The 18,120-nt window shown below is 38.5% G+C and overlaps 1 protein-coding gene across 1 annotated transcript in view; it reads right to left on the reverse strand.

Moving 5' to 3' along the window:
• The window catches only part of SNTG2 (syntrophin gamma 2), a 429,181-nt gene that overhangs the window by 78,138 nt on the left and 332,923 nt on the right, over window positions 1-18,120 (reverse strand). Inside the window, exon 12 of the mRNA XM_067544886.1 lies at window positions 2,608-2,724. Within this exon, the coding sequence (XP_067400987.1) occupies window positions 2,608-2,724 (117 nt within the window). The remainder of the gene's footprint in view (window positions 1-2,607; window positions 2,725-18,120) is intronic.

Raw genomic sequence — 18,120 nt, forward strand, 5'->3', positions numbered from 1 at the left:
CCTGTAGCTGCATGGAAACTTTTAAAAGACAACATAATAGAGGCTCAATTTAAATGTATACCCTAAATTAAAAAACATAGTAAGAGGATGAAAAACGTGTCATCGTGACTAAACAACAAAGAAAAAGAAGCAGTTGGAGGCAATAGGCATCCTTTAAAAAGTAGAAGTTAAATCCTATAGAGGAGAATAGACAAATGAAATGTAAAAACACTAAGAAGGCCAAAAAAGGATTTGAAGAACAGCTAGCTAGAGACCCAAAAATAACAGAAATTTTTTTTAAATACATCAGAACCAGCTTAACAACTAGTGAAGCCACTGGATAATCAAGATGCTAACGGAGCAATCAAGGAAGAATTTGTTGAGAAAGTAAATAAATTCTTTGCATCGGTCTTCACAGCTGAGGATGTGAGGGAGATTCCCAAATCTGAGCCATTCTTGTTAAGTTACACATCTGAGGAATGGTCACAGATTGAAGTGTCATTAGAGAAAATTTTAGAACTAATTGATAAATTAACCAGTAATAAGACACTAGCACCAGATAGTAGTCACCCAAGAGATCTGAAGGAACTCAAATGTGAAATTGCAGAAGTACTAACTGTGGTATGTAACCTATCATTTAAATCAGCTTCTGTACCAGATGACTGGCGGATAGCTAATGCCGCACCAATCTACAAGAATTATTTGAGGAGGTCAACAAGCATGTGGACAAAGGTGATCGAGTGGATATAGTGTACTTAGATTTTCAGAAAACCTTTCACAAGTGACTTTTCCCTCACCAAAGATTCTAAAACAAAGTAAGCCAACATGGAATAAGAGGGAAGGTCCTCTTCCGCATCAGTAATTTGTTAAAAGATAGGAAACAAAGGGAAGGAATAAATGGTCAGTTTTCAGAATGGAGAGAGGTAAATAGGGGTGTCCCCCAGAGGTCTGTACTGAGACCAGTACTCTTCAACATATTCATAAATTATCTGGAAGGGGTAAAGAGTGAAGTGGCAACATTTGCGGATAATACAAAACTACTCAAGTCCAAAGCAGACTGCGAAGAGTTACAAAAGGATCTCCCAAAACTTGGTGACTGGGCAACAAAATGGCAGATGAAATTCAATGTTGATAAATGCGAAATAATGCACATTGGAAAACATAATCCCAACTGCACATATAAAATGATGGGGTCTAAATTAGCTGTTACTGCTTGAGAAAGAAACCTTGGGGTCATTATGGATAGTTTTCTGAAAACATCCCATCAGTGTGCAGCGGCAGTCAAAAAAACTACTGGAATATTGGGAACCACTAGGAAAGTGATAGATAATAAGACAGAAAATATCATATTGCCTCTTTATAAATGAATACTGTGTGCAGATCTGTTTGTCCCATCTCAAAAAAGATATATTGGAATTGGAAAAGGTACAGAAAAGGGCTACCAAAATGATTAGGGGTGTGGAAAAGCTTCCATATGAGGAGACATTAATAAGACTGGGACTTTTCATCTTGGAAAAGAGATGACTAAGGAGAGATATGATAGATGTCTATAAAATCATGACTGGGGTGGAGAAAGTAAATAAGGAAATGTTATTTATTCTCTCTCATAACAGAATCAGATCACCAAATGAAATTAATAGGCAGCAGGTTTAAAATGAACAAAAGGAAGTATTTCTTCACACAACACACAGTCAACCTGTCCAACTCCTTGCCAGAGGATGTTTTGAACCTTGTTCTAGTTTTTGGCTTCACAAAATAATTAGATAAGTTCATTGAGGATAGGTCCATCAGTGGCTATTAGCCAAGACAGGCAGGGATTGCTGTTTGCCAGGGGCTGAGAATGGCCAATAGAATGGATCACTTGATGATTACCTGTTCTGTTCATTCCATCCGAAGCACCTGGCATTGGCTACTGTCAGAAGACAGGATACTGGGCTACATTTGTCTGTGTACCCATTCTATACCACTATAGCCATTCTTATGCTCTTATTTTTTTTCAGTTTTTTTCTGTGAAATTTTAGTACTCTTGAAAGGTCTGTGATTAGTCAACTATGGAGATTGAGGTCCTCCATTTTACCTACAGAAAAAGTAGAACTTTGACAGTAGCAGTGCAACTTGTCTTACACTACCCTACCAGTATGCTATAACCTTTTAGGAATGTCCCATGTCTAGGAGGGTGTAAGGATAGTTCATTCTACATGATAATTCAAATCTTCGTCTTTTGCAAAGATCAACACCATGTAGTGCTAATTGTGGTGTGAATATTTGTCTTGAAGCTAGAGTAAGCACCAGCTCATTCTACATACAGGTAGGCCTTGGAACAAACATAAGCACAAATTTTGATCACAACCAACTTGAGAGGAATTTGAACCAGCGCCTTAAAAACAAAAATTCTGTGTCCCATTAACAATCCAGTTTCCCCAGAACTTTATGGGAGGGATTATCAAAGGAGCCTCAGGGGGCTAGATGTCTAAATCAAACTGCAATTCAATAGGATTTGGGTGCCTAAGTCCCTTAGACTTATTTGAAAATCTCAGCCTACAGCTTTATTTAATAGGAAAAAATCCAGTACTGGCAAAAGGATTGTATGAGTAATCAAAACCTTACAAAAATAAATTGGTTTCTTACCGGTGGAGTGCTGAAAATGTAGAAGGATGAACCCTTCAGTGCCAGGAACTTGTATTTGTAGAGTTGAGATGAGTCAGGTCCCTCGAGTCTTTCATTCACCCAGCCCATACGAATAACCTGCAGAGCAAAACCTTCAAAAAATTAAAATAAGCTTCAATAGCAGCATAATATACACTTTACGCAGAAGCGGTACTGTGACCTGTCCATGCCTAGGGTAGCCACCTGAAAATGTCAAGGTCAGGGCAGGCTGCAAAAGGAGAGCAGATTCTCCCAACATTGGTGAGTGACACTGAAGTCAGACTTCCCAACCAGCCACAAACAGTGCTTCTGATTTCCCACACAGGTTATCAAGAAGCTAAAACAAAAATATACACAGACCCCCTTTACTGCATTTCACTCTCTGGCTCCCAATCGGACACTAGGATTAGTAAAGAGATCAGTTATTTAAAACTCTATGTTCTTTACCAAAAAGGTTTCTCTAGACCCCAAAAGGTCAGCCACAGTATCAGAGCAATATAAGTTTAGATCTTACCCAAAATACCACGCTACCAGCCAATCCTTTAGTAACTAAACTAAAGGTTTATTATAAAAAGAAAGAAGAAAAATTATAAGAAAAATGTTAAATGATTAAAGCAATCAGACACATACAATTGATTTGAAAGTTCATATATATCAGGTTTCTAATAGAATTGTGGAGTTTGCAGGCTTGTAGAGTCCCTCTGGTGTACATCCAGTACCTGGATGGGTCTCAGTCCTTTGTTTCACAGCTTAAGTTCAGTTCAGTTGTAAATGAGTTGATCCAGAGGTAGGTGAAGACTGACTGAAGATTGAAGACTAAATGGATGTGGTGCAGCTGTCTTTTATGTCCTTTGGCTTTTGCCATGCTGCTTATGGAAATTTACAGGAATAAGATGTAGTCCAGGGTCACATGAGTGACTGGTGATTCATCAAGTATATCCCTGGCATCTCCTCCTGGCCCATTGTATCTGTGAGTTTCCTTAATGGGCCATTAAGCAGGCACTTGTGCTGCAGCCATCCTGTCTGGTGTGTCACCCAGAAACACAATACAAATTGAAATATAGATACAAACATATCCATAACTTCCATTACACATATAACACATGAACATAAACATTATCATCTTACTTAGCACATTACAGCCTTTCTAACGGTACTGGACACAGTATATCTCATATGAATTATGATTTTGACATATTGATGTTAAATAATATAATAAATGTCGTCCCCCCCAACAAATCCTGCCAGTGTCACATGTTCCTCTCTCTAGAACACCACTCAGTTAATGGAGAGCAGTGCCCTTTGATTTGAAACCCATTGCCCCATCCTCCCTTTTGTCTTTCTCAACCCTTTCCCTGTGTGATCCATATTGCACAGGCTCCCTGAATCCCATTACATCAGTACCACACAGATATCTGGTGTGTTCAGGGTCTGCCTCAGCTATGGGGGAAAGTGGGTGAGAATGGGCCCATAAAGATTAGGGATAGGAAAATGTATACTGATAGAAAAAAAAGCTGTTCAAATTTTTTCCCATACATCCCCTTAGCCGTTTAGGGAAGTTTCAAAAATGTCACTTATTGAACACTCTTTGCAGTAATTTCTGGTTTTGGCCAGGACCTGAAGTAGCAATACTGAAATATTACAAAGACGCTGTTCCCACAATATTTGTGGCCTGTGAAAACCTGGCAGCGCTTGTAATTCTATGAAATCTATGACAGACATCTGGATAAATCCATAGACTTATCTGAAACCAAGTGGTTCACTACATATTGAAGTTTGCCTATCACTAAAAGAATTGAATCATCACATTCTGTGCTTCCAGGGCTTACACATGCATACATCTCGTCAAATGAGAATTGTAGGTGTTTCTGTGCTGGTAGAGTCAAATTCTAAGGGTTTTTGCTCATCTCACATATTTTTTTTTATTTCCTTTAAAGTTATTACAAATAAATTTGTAATTATTTTATAATTATTTTAAATGTTGTTTTATGTATTTTAAAGTAACTTTGAAATTCAGGCATAGGTAAGATATTGTCTCTTTCTGAGCTAGATACAATCTTGAGAACCACATTCCAGTGTGGAAATAATACACTACCTGGTATGCTTAATTTCACAACACCATGCTGAATGTATTGCCTTTAATATGCCTGGAAATATCTATCTGGCCTTAATTATAGAGGTCTGTAAATCTTCAAATGTAAATGGACAATCCTAATGCCCTTGCTGATATTTGGACTCAGCATGGAATTTCCAAAGTGCCTAAGTAACTGAGGAACATAAGTCCCAGGGCACTTCTGACCCTCAGCCCTCACACAAGACAAAACCTTACTTGAAACCAATGGGAATTTAGCCTGAGTAAGGGATGCATTAAAATGAATAGGAACTTCAGGACTCATCCCCAGGGGAGATTCGAAGAGAAGTAGTAACTCATTTAAAACAAACTTTTGAATGTGACCAAAGCATGGAACTGAAACAATGTACAGTAACAGCACAGATTGAACATAGAAACATATTGTTATATAGTCACATTTTTATGTTAGCATGATTAATATATTGTTGTCTAGTTTTGTTATTCAATACATGGTTATGTCTTATCAGTCAACTTATTTAAAAATATACTGTACCAATGTGGTGACCAGCTATTGCTTCTCTACACTCTTCTACTGAACTATAACTTCATTAAAATGTTAATGCTGTACGAAACAGTGCAATAAATACAGTAGATCTTCCAATTCTCACTTTGCTATTGTGTAAACTCAATAATTCTCACCAAAATATTGCTTCACCACTCATCAACACAGCTTTAATAACTGAATGCTCAGACATTTCATTACTTTAACAAAATATACCACGGCACTGCTCAGACTCTTCTACAAATTATAGCACAGATTGCTTATACTAGCATGTTATTATCATAATAAATAAAGAACAATGGCCAAAACAAAGAAACAAAGTACATTTTGTGTTGCAAGATCCTTGATACTTTTACAGTCATATTTGTTTGCTTACCTGCTGATGTGCAAAACTCATTAAACCAGATTGGGTTTCCCAGACATTAGTGGAAAATAAATTAGATTCTATTACAGTCAAAGGTAAAGAGTGCTGTGCATGATAATAATTTGTAGTCCTAATGACCACTGCCCCTTCCCCAATCTAAGGATCTCAAAACCCTTTACAATAATTGGTAGGGAAATTGGAAGATGGTCAGACAATGTAACTTGCTCAGATCATACATCAAATCAAATATGGCACAGCCAGCAAAAATATAGCTACATTTCTTCTATCTCAGTCCTGTTCCTTTAAAACAATATATCAAGGAAGGGAGGATGTTTTTGTTTAAGGTTCAGACAGGGAAATCAGAAGACTGGTGTTCTATTTCTGACCCTCCACATAGTTCATGTGTGATCTTGGATAAGACATTTAACCTCTTCATGGCTCTGTCTTCACTGCCAAAAAAAAAAAAAAAATAGGAGCGGGTTTACATCGACGAAGCTATCATGATGTAAAATCCTAGTAGAGAAGACACTAGTTTGTACTTCAGTGTTGCTAGTCAAGGTAAATCCCAGGTGGGAGTACAGTGTTGGCCTCAACTCGTTGCACTGAGGTTAAAAACTACCTGTGTTTTATCTCCAGTAGGATTTTATACCAAGATAGTTATCTGAATTTGCCTATCCAAGTGTAGAATCCCACCTTTTTTGCAGTGAAGGTATGGCTTGTGCCACAGTTTCCTATCTGTAAAATGGGGATAATACTACTGACCTATCTCACAGGGCTGTTGTGATCACTGCATCTTTAGTATTTGTAAAGTGTTTTGAGATCCTTGAATGCAAGATGTTATAGAAGTGTGAAGTATTATGGCTCTGATCTAGCACTTAAGTAAATAGCAATGGGATTACTTAACACTTAAGCATATATTTTAATTTTAAGCACAAGCTTAACATTCACTGTGCTTTGCTGAAGGAGGAATGATTTAGGCATGTGCTTAAGTGCTTTGCTGAGTTGGTGCCTGTATTATTATTCCATGCTAATGTGCCTTGTTGGTTAATGTCAAAAAGTTTGGTTTGAATACACACTTCTCTATGCCATATCCAGACTCTCAAGTATCTGCAAACTTTGAGTTGAAGTGGTAGGATGGTCACTCTGATTTCAATCCATATGCAGCGCTCAGAAGTGCTAAGTACTATGAAAAGAAAAATACTGAAATAGTAGTTACTGGGCTTTGAATCTCCAAAAAAGGTTTGATCTGGTTCTCTTCAAATTTCCAGTTCAGTTTTAATTTTACTCAAACTGGTTTTCTCCTTCCTTCTAATAAACATTCAGAATTTGAATTGACCTGAACATCAGTGGGACTACTCACTTCAAATTATGGATATGCTGAAGTATTTGCTGAAATGGGGCTTAGAGGGTAGGCTGAGGTGCTTTTGAAAATGTGGTGCTTTTATTAGCTGAATTATTTCTGAATTCTAATGTCATCCATTAATTTATAATAGAAGCAAATAGATGGATTATAACAAAGTGTACTAATGACTCTTCTCCATCAAAGTCTAGAAAATCAAACACACAGGAATACTCACATTGCATTTTAAATACACTGGATTGCAGAAATATTCCATAGTGCCCTGTTTGTTTGACTGAAATGGCCCACAAAATTAACAACTCAAAATGATAAAGAATGATTAGTTATGACATCTAAGTTTTATCTGTATAACAGTTATTTATAAACCAAATATTGCAGAGCTACAGCTCCAAGAAACAAAAGAAAAACTATCAAGCAGAAAGTCAGATAAGTTAATACTGTCATGCTGGCTGGATTGGGGTGGGCATTTATTATATTATTTAACATCAATATGTCATAATCATAACAATTAATATGAGATATGCTTTCTCAGGTACCGTTAGAAAGGCTGTAATGTGCTAAGTAAGATGATAATGTTTATGTTCATGTGTTATATGTGTAATGGAAGTTATGGATATGTTTGTATCTATATTTCAATTTGTATTGTGTTTCTGGGTGACACACCAGACAGGATGGCTGCAGCATAAGCGTCTGCTTAATGGCCCATTAAGGAAACTCACAGGTACAATGGGTCAGGAGGAGATGCCAGGGATGTACCTGATGAATCACCAGTCACTCATGTGACCCTGGACTCCATCTTATTCCTGTAAATTTCCATAAGCAGCATGGCAAAGGCCAAAGGACATAAAAGGCAGATGCATCACATCCATTTAGTCTTCAATCTTCAGTCAGTCTTCACCTACCTCTGGATCAACTCATCTACAACTGAACTGAACTTAAGCTGTGAAACAATGGACTGAGACCCATCCAGGTACTGGATGTACACCAGAGGGACTCTACAAGCCTGCAAACTCCACAATTCTACTAGAAACCTGATATACATGGACTTTCAAATCAATTGTATGTGTCTGATTGCTTTAATCATTTAACATTTCTCTTATAGTTTGTTTCTTTCCTTTTATAATAAACTTTTAGTTTTAGTTACTAAAGGATTGGCTGGTAGCGTGGTATTTTGGGTAAAATCCAAACTTATATTGCTCTGGTATTGTGGCTGACCCTTTGGGGTCTGCAGAAACCTTTTTGGTAAAGAGTATAGAGTTCTAAATAACTGATCTCTTTACTAAACCTAGTTTCCGATTGGGAGCCAGAGAGTGAAATGCAGTAAAGGGGGCTGTGTATATTTTTGTTTTAGCTTCTTGATAACCTGTGTGGGGAATCAGAAGCATTGTTTGTGGCTGGTTGGGATGTCTGACTTCAGTGTCACTCACCAATGTTGAGAGAATCTGCTCTCCTTTTGCAGCCTGTCCTGACCTTGGCATTTTTAGGTGGCTACCCTAGGCACGGACGGGTCACAAATACTACAAAAGTAAGTAGTGATAGTATCGTTAAAGTGTAGCTGAAAATGAAAAAAAAAAGTTTTAGCTGCCGGTACTCTACGATAGTTCCCTAGACATGCCAGAAAATGATGAAGTGTCTTTCAACTTTCATTAAAAACAAAAACAAAACAGCAATTATTTATCTTCACTTTGTCAACAGTTCCTGGAACAAAAAAATAATTTTTTGTGCTCCACAGTAGAAGTGAAAATATTGTTTTGCTGACTTATGCCATTTCTTACAAAAGAATACAAAAATTCATCCAGTAAACCTGGAGGTGAGTTACAGCCCTATATAAATTAGAATGCTTCAAACAACTTTAGAGTTTTTGAATTGTGGGCTGTGATCAAAATGCCATTGGCCACTTAACTACAGTGACTTTGTTAGGTACCAGTCAACAGAATTGAGAATTTCTTGGCATTTATAAAATATATTCATTCATTTCCTTCCTAAATCAATTCATTTTAATATGTGTGTGGGCCCACTGAAGAGGCTACAGTATAGCAGAATGCTGAAATTTTTTGTTGTATAATAACTGCATACAGCTATTGGAAGGGCAAGATTCAAGCTGACGTAAGTGCAGGATGTTGGGGTGGTCAAAATTGGGGGAGCTCCTGGCTGACTGACAGTGGCCTTGATGGATGGGAATTTTTCCACAGGCTTCAGTGGGACCAGTATTTCACCCTGTGTCAAGAGAGAGTTTGCAATATTGCCAAACTCAAGAGATCAAAAATCATGAGACAGACTCTCCAAAATCATGAATTTTTTTTTTTAAGGCTGTGTGTAAGGGACAATTACTGTTACCCCCTCTTCTAAATGTATTAAGTAAGGCAATTTTGTTCCCCACTGAAGGAGTTCTCTCCCTCACATATCCTCTCCCCTGCCATTAATCCTGAACCCCAGCCCTCCCATCAGCCCTCCGCCCTCCTCAGTTCAGCAACATTAACCCCCATCATCAGTTCAGTCCCTCTCAGGCCCCACTCTGGCTGGGTTCTTCATCCTCCTCTTCCAGGCCGGAGATAAAATGGCTGCAGCAGGGTCCCCTCACCCCCTTCCCAGGTAGGGTGGGAGGGCATCCCCCTCTATCCCTTCCCAGGGCGGATCCTGTAGCTAGGAGGGGGAGGAACAGAGTCATCATCCTGTGAGTATTTCTCACAGAAAAGGAAGAGGAGGAGGAAACAGAGCCAGGTGGGGCAGCTGGGCTCTTTAACTCACTCCTTTCCTATGAGAACCAGGAACAGAGGAAAGTGACTCTTGGCTTCTGGTAAGGCAGAACTGTATGAGGGAGCTATAGGTTCTTGCATGATCATGACACAAGCTCCAGCACTGTCTGAAATCCCCTCACTCATGAAAAAATGGTGAGAGTTGGCAATGCTGAGCTTGTCAGCATGACTGTTACTTGAGCTGGATGGGGAAAAGGAGAGACAAGGAAGATGGGTAGGGGCTGGCGAGAGAATATGCTAGAAACAAAAAAGGGAATGCAAATGAAAACGAGAGGCAGAGAATGAGGGAGGCAAAGGAAGAAAAAGAAAAAGTACATTGAGAAAGAAAACAAATAAAATGGAAAAGAAATAATATTAAAAGAGCTATAGACAAACAACAAATAGGAAAAACTACAGTCGGTAGAAAGAAAGAAAGAAAGAAAGTGTGGCTTTCCACAGGAGGAAAAAATAAATAAAGATTAGAGAAGAGGAGGATGGACTTGGACTAAAATAAACTGATTTAAAAAAATTAAAAAAGATTATTAAAAAGAGGAAAATGAAAGGAGGGAAAAGAGGGAGAAATTTTTTTTAGAATTAGTGTTTTATTAACTTATCTTATTGAAAAAGAATTACAAAAATTATGCACTCTTCTACCTATTTATGCACTCTTCTACATATTTTTAGAATTTTTGGAATTTAGAAAAATTATATCAGACACTTTGGGTTTTTTTCCCCCCACAGTTCATTCCACTCCGACAAGTCCAGATGTTGACAGTTATAGAATCAACTAAATGGGCAAAAAGTAATAATCCATATCACCAGAAGTCTATATCTATAATCAAAAATTGACCTGTTTGGGGCTTACAAATAAAATAATTACTGTTAGGCTGGAAATAAAACTTGTTGACTAACTAGTGTCATTAAGTAACTGCCACTTTATTTTAAGGACCAATTAAAATATCACATACAGAATATTTCATAGATAAGAATTGCCCAATTAATATTGCAGTTATAAAATGGCTTGACACTCCAAAGGTGAAGACAGGTGACTTTTTTGTAATTAAAAATTGCAAAACCAAATGGAATATGAAGTGTTATAAAAACGTCCAACCTCTCAAGAGTCTTAATGAGTACTATTTGCACTTACATCGAATCTGATCTGTTCACAACTGCAATTGCATGCACAACGCAGGGAAGGTTACCAATAGATCATCAATGTATCATTAAGGGTTTTTTAAGTGTTCTGATTTAGTCTATAAAGGTTTTGAAAAGAACAAAACCGGTTATGACACTCTTACAGGGAGACAAGGCAAGTTGCTAACAAATGGAATACAATCACATCAAATGAATGAAAGTTCTTATTCTCACTTCTTGTTTTCTGTGGCACCAAAGCTTCTAGATGCTGCAATGGATGGAAAGTTAATGGGTAATATTTAATAAAGATCTTTTTACATCTTGGAGATTTTAGATAACAATGTTATAAAAAACGGTAACAAATAGATGAAGGCAAACAATAACTTGGAGGGAAAAAAAGGGGGAAGATCTAGTAGATTCTCGACCCATGCAATGCCAGAGCTGACAGGGCTGTCCACTCTTGTAACCCGAAGTAGAAGGAGTGACTTACTAGTGGCAAGATCTGGCCCAAAGTAACTAATTAATGGCAAGACATTAGGCATCTTGCTATGATACAAATTAAGAAGACAAAGAAAATTATATCTTGGATCCTTTGTTTGGTTGTTTTATTCAAATAAAAATGTTCAGTTAGCGACAGCAGGTTTTGTTTTTTTTTAAAGACAGATATTATGGGACAAATTAGTAGCAGCTTTTGCATCTCTGTAATATTGCACATCTCAAGAAAATAAGTAAATGGCAATCAAAGCTAGATAGATTTCTAAAACACTTGACATATTATAAAAGATCAACATTTTAAAATCTTCTGGAATAATAATTATATAATGGGTTATTTTAACTACCTCAAGATACACTGGTCTAATTGCCTATCGACACATCAATTGAACGAGCAATTTATTAATACCATAAATGGCTGGTTTTCAGAGCTTCACTATGAGTTACTCTTGTAACTCAATTCTATGAACCTTAAAAATGCAGATATTCAAACTATGAGGAAAACTATCACACACCCGGATAAAGAAGAAATATTTTAAACAATCCTTAATATCCATAAAACAAACTAAAATTTATTTTAAAAAGACAGAGATGTATATAAATTTGAGGAAACAGAAATAAGGAAGGAAAGATGAGGACCTGGTGCACAATATTTGTCATGATATTTGAAACATAAAAGTCATCAGAGAGCAAGGCTAAGTTGACAAAGGGAGCAGGCAAGAAGGAGACTTTAATGAGATACAGAAGCCAAATAGGTGCAAAAGATAAGTGCAACCAGAAAGTTAAAAAAAAAATAAATTAAAAAAAAGTTGAGGGAGGTAATCAAGAAGGTGAAAATTACAAAATCAGGAAAGAGGCAGAGCTGCCAGCAAGGTCTGGCCCCAGGCAAATGACTGTCCTCACTCTGAAAGCTCATTTTATCCCAGTCCTTTTTATTTCCCTTTACAATCATGAGTAAAAGAAACATTTATTTAAAAAAAAATGAAAGCTTAGATTGTGACATCACATAACTCAGTGAGATGGGCACTAGGCACGTGCCTAAAGAGTCTATGCATTTTAATGCAACACTGCACATACACATCCTCACACGTAACCACTCCTCCATGATACATGCAGCCTCCCCCTAATTCTCTCTCTCTCCCTCTGCCCCACCACTCATATTCCTATGATCTCGTTTTCATATTCTCTTACTGACTTCTCTTTTCCAACACTGTTGTTCATTCTCTCCCTACCACTCCCTTTCACTCACCCACACACAAATTATCATTCACTCCTTTCCTCTCTTTCTCACTGCACTCTCTCACTCTTTTACCCAGGTACTCTTTTTTCCTCTCTTCTTCTGTTCCCTTTCTGCAAACTCGGCCTCTCTTTCCCTGCCCCATAAATACACACTCTCAATCTCTCCCTCCTGCAGATTCTCCCACACTTGGCTTTTTCTTCTTGCCACTCAAACTTTCTGTAAGTCCCAGTGCCTCCTCAGTGTGATGGAGAGGAGTCTGCTGTGTATCAGCATAAAGCGGCACTGCAAGAGCTGTTTCCTCCTCCCCCTGCAGTTGCTGCAGGGACCAAGGGACTACACCAACAAGGAGTATGTGTGTGGTGGGAGGGAATGGTTTGGTCTGGGAAAGCATTGCACAGAGAAGCAGTGGCATGTGTGTATAAACCTTTTGTTTAATGCCCACTCATAGGGTAGGCCAAATGGAAAAGGGCATTACTAAGGAGGTGGAGGGATAAATTGTGAGGGGATGGGGGAACATGTCCTACTCATTTCCCCCAGCGGTTGTATCTCTGGAAGAGAAGCTGAAGGCAGAGCCTGGGTGGAAAGCCAAATACAGAACATGCTTCTAGATACTAGACAATGGTAGCCCTGCACTGTTAACATTTAGCACTTTATTTTAAAAATTTTAAGAGAGATTGAAGAAGTCTAGAGAAGATGGTTGGAAGTATGGCAAGATATTGCAAAGACTAAAGAACATTTAGCTTGAAAAGACATGACTTTAGTTGAGAAGTTCAAAATTATGAAGGAATTTATCAGGCCTTTCTTTTTACCATTCATAGGGTGAAATAAGGGAACATTTGATCTCAAAGAGAAATGTTGCTTCACACAGCATATAATGAACCACTGAACACAGTCACAATAACTTAGCCAAACACTGTGACTGAATTGTAGTAGCCAATGACTAACCACATATGTATCTATGGAAACTAAGGGCTCAATATAATTTAAAGCGAAGCCCCATGTTGGGGCTGGTTCAGATCTGCCCTGCTCTTCTGGGAGATAGGGGAAAAATTACTCTGGGAAAATACAACTCCTTTTAAATACCTGGAGAGCAGAGAGAGTGCACTCACTGCTTCAGGGGGTACAGCTACCTCCTTCCAGTGTGCTAGTCCCAGTTGCAGGCTGGCGCAGATGTTGACTGGCCCCGCCATATCCCTTCAGCCCAGAGACCCCGAGTAAGCGTGGTCGGACCATATGACGGCTGGTGAGAATTGACAGACTGGTCAGAGGTGTGCATTCGCAAGGGACGAAGAAGAGGGATTAAGAAGAGTCTAAAGCACAGCTCAACCTGTAGCTGTGATGAATGCAACAATGAATGGGTCATTAGCGAAAGGGGGTGCAAGGATGAAACAATGCTGTAATCCCAAACACACAGGCAATATAGGTGTGTCTGGTCGTTGCTTGGGCTCCACAGAAGATATGGAGGAACTTTCAACCCACATATGTGGCAGGCACAATCAGGCCCCAAAAGAACGTTAAGGTTATCATTAGACTGCAGCACAGAATCTGTTTATCATAGGGCAGCAGGAGGCATGATTTTCCACTGATTTACATGTACAATTTTCTCGGTGATGTGTGGGGAGGAACTACTTTACACAGAGCATCAGGTATCGTCCACTGTTTAAGTAAGGATGATGGATAGCTGACTCGATGGACCTTTGTTAATGATCAATTAATACTTATCAAGGTGATAGTCTATTTTATAAATCTTTTTGACAAGTTCACCAAAGCACATCACTGTGATGACTAGCATTTTTAATACAGTTACATTTGTCAATTGTTCTATTAATTACACTGTGCACTGAATTTCTTATCCTTCGGTATGTTAAAGGTCAAGAGCAGCTTTTGCAACTACAAAATACTGTAGATTCATTATACTGTGGAAAATTTGCTTGGTTAAGTGCATAAATACTCAATAACATTTTAAAATGCTGCTTTTAATTTTTATAATCCAATATAATATTGGTTAACTACCCATTCATCACTACGTTTGTCTTGAATACCAGGGGGCCTGTATTTTAGACTCCTTTTAGGTGTTCTTGAATGCACCCCTTCTGGTTACTGGTTTTGCGGCCTTCAGGCAGTCCTACCACTCTTAAAATAAGAGCCACCCTTCCCCGCCCTTAGCTGAAGCCCTCACTCCCAGCTGTGCTAAATTAACAGGTCCAACTGAGTCTGGCCTCCATAAGTCCCTTTTCTCCATAAATCAGACCAATGAACTTGTTAAAGTGATTCATAAAATAGCTTCTTCAAAACAAAGCATTATTTATTCTTTCACCCAGAGGTACAGAGCATGCAGAGCACAGGTATAAAACAAAATAGGCCTATTCACACATTTCCCCTCACCTCAACCTTCATCTTTCCTTGGAAGCTCTGGTAAGTTCCATTTAGGTCAGTTACCTTCATCTCTAGGCTAGGAGAAGCAGCCTGCTTGCTGCAGCTTCTTGTCTGTGTCTATTCAGTCTGTGTGTCAGTCTCAGTCTGCTGACAACCCTTTCTTCTCCTCCCCTCCACCCCCTTCCTGCTTAGGTTAGAATCTTCAAGGTTTTAATATAGCTTTTGATCCTAAATTCATCTTGGGAAGAGTAAACTATGCCAACCTAGTGGGTGACAGGCCAGGGATTATTTCCCACTTAATGATTTCCCCATTGTTTCCCCAACAGCTCATGGTATTTCCTATGACATCTTCTCTTCGTCATTGTTTAGTTTCCTGTTGGTTACCCTCTTACAGCCTCCTTTGATTTAAGTCTATGCATTCAGGCAGAATAGTATCACACAGGTAACACTAAGGTGCACATGATATTTACAAAAAATATAATGCACATAACTCTTTCATGCTCCACAACGTTATGTTTCTGTAATATTAAGAACATATCTCAATAATAGCATATTCAGGGCAAAATCCGCAGTATCAACAATGGAGCAGTCAAATACAGTGGAGGAAGGGTTGCACAAGAGTCCTTTGCTTATCCTGGTGTCACTCTGCTCCATGCTGGCTTCATGGCACATTTGAGAAACAATTTCTACTTGCTGCCACTAGCCTCATGACCATTGGTCATTACCAGGATGCAAGGGAGTCCCAGTCACACTCTGTACATTAATAAATGTGAGAGATGATAGCATAGGATGAGCTATAGTGACTTCTATACAACACAAAAGTCACCCTATGCATGGGAGAGCTTATGGAGAATGAATCAGATTATTTTAGGGATGCTTTATGCTAGAGGAGGAGTGTGGTTCCAAATCACGGTCAGTAAGTACAACACACAAGCCTCACAGAAATATTGCTGTCTTTTAATGCAGTTAAACTTTTCCTTTGAAGGGTTATTTTCTTCTGTTACTGTTTAGTGAAAATTTCCTTATGCATCCAATAATGGGATGCATTATTGCTTTCATGGTTAAGCTCTTCGATCAAATTCTGGAGATCACGTAGGTTAGATACCAGCAAAACAAAAGTCAGATTCTCAGAAGCTTTAAGTATGTTTCTCCTGTCCTTTCTGTTCAGTTCAGTCTATAGAAAACGTTTGTGAAATAAATCATAAATTGCTTTTGTTTTCACAAAGACTGTAGCAACCTTTTATCTCTTCCCTTTGTAGTTTTATTTTTCTCCTCTGTATTTCCCCATAACATCTTCCCTTGCTAATACCTCAAATTCCAACCACTGTGTGTTTGTTTCTTAATTCTCATGCAAGTCATGCTTTGGTGTACTTTCTACTAGAACTCAGAATTAATTTTCCAGCTTGAGTCTAAATGTTCTTTGTTATTATTTTATGCAACCTAGATTTATTTCTGCTCTGTTTATGCTGATCATTTATGCTTCCTCTGTTCCACAGTCTGTGGTTAGTATCTCAATAGTCTGTGGTCATAATCTATTTAAGGGTGTGTGATTTCTGATCTTCAGTTCCTCCTGTGTCTTCCACATTCCTTGAAGTGAGATTCTGCTACCCTTATTCAAGTTAAGTGGCAACTAACTTATTTTAAATTAATAATGCAATTTGTGAAGTAAGGTACTATTCAATCTAAGTAGGCATGACAAAATTGGCACTTGATTATGTTCTCTCTCTTAGATCTGTCTATCTATTTTACCAGTACTAAAAGCACCATAAAGTAAACATAAAAAGCTGTTCTCCTCCTGACTAACCAAAGGCTCAGATTACCTCCTCCTCCACAGTGGAGAAAATGAAAATTTTCTCAGTCCCCAACTTGACCAAGAGAAGCACAGAAAGAGAAAGTAATACTCCTAGGGCATACTTCCCTGCTTTGTCTAGATCCTATAGAGGACCACACATGCATGCTATGCAAAAGTATTAACTTTTGTGTGAACCCAGTTTTGGCTGAGGAAGCTCCCAATGGGGAAGACATGAAGGAGAAGAGTCCAGTGCCATGGAACTGAGTGGAGGAACAGTATGTGCCAAAGGCAATGTGGAGGCACAGGTCTTTGTGTAGGTGGTTCTCTCATTCAACAGCTCTCCCATGACCCAAGGCATTTGAAGGCTGAATCCCATCCCCTTGATAGAAGAGTACAGAGAAAAATTTAGAACTCCCAGTTTCCAGCCTTCAATGTGGGTTTTCCTCCACAGGGAATTTTGGGGGGGAGGACTTATCGCTATGGTGCTTCGCTACTTCAAAAAATGTAAGCCAATATCAGCTGACTCATTAACCTCAATATCTCTCTCATATGAGGAGAGATTTCTGGAACATTAATTCACATGTTCAGAAGTTTGTAAATATTTTCCGAAACTCAGGAGTCTCATTTATCTGAGTGAAGAAAGTGAGATCTAGTGAAATAAGCACAGAACTGCAATCTAAGATTTCTTGAGTCAAATATATGCCAATTTGTTGTGTGGATTTTTGCAAGTCACTTAACCTTTTCGCTCTGCAGGTCTTCATCTATAAAATGAGGATAATAATAGTTATCTGCTGCACTGGGGTATTGTGAGGTTTAAACATTACCTAACTGAGTAGTAGTTAATATTTGTCAAGTGCTTTGAAGTGTTATGAATTTGTCATTACAATTTATTTTTATTTTCATAAGAAACTGGAGTTCCCAAAATATCAGCAAAGATGATCAAGAGAATTTCATGAAGAATTGTGAAACTGTCCAACATATAAACAAAGTAAGGGCAATTATCAAGCCTGATTTTAAATCTAACCCATAGGAATTTATGCCCTAAGATTGTGAAATATTGATATAGAACATGTCAGAAGCCCAACTGGCTGTAGAACAGCCAATAAATACGTCTACAAGGCAAAAAAAGACCCACAACAGTGAGTCTCAGAGCCCAGGTCAGACTTGCGGGGCTTATACTATGAGGCTAAAAATAGCGGTGTACACATTTGAGCTTGGACTGGAGCCTGGGCTCTGAAACCCTATGATGTCCCAGAGCTTGGGCTCTAACCCAAACCCAAACATCTACATGGCTATTTTTAGCTCAGTAATATGAGCCCAAGCCAGGCTCTAGATTCGCTGCTGCAGGTCTTTTTTTGCAACCTAAGTG

This window comes from Emydura macquarii, unplaced genomic scaffold (genome assembly GCF_026122565.2).
Source record: "Emydura macquarii macquarii isolate MOO-44397 ecotype Brisbane River unplaced genomic scaffold, CSIRO-AGI_Emac_v2 contig_1027, whole genome shotgun sequence".
NCBI classification, from domain to species: Eukaryota; Metazoa; Chordata; order Testudines; family Chelidae; genus Emydura; species Emydura macquarii.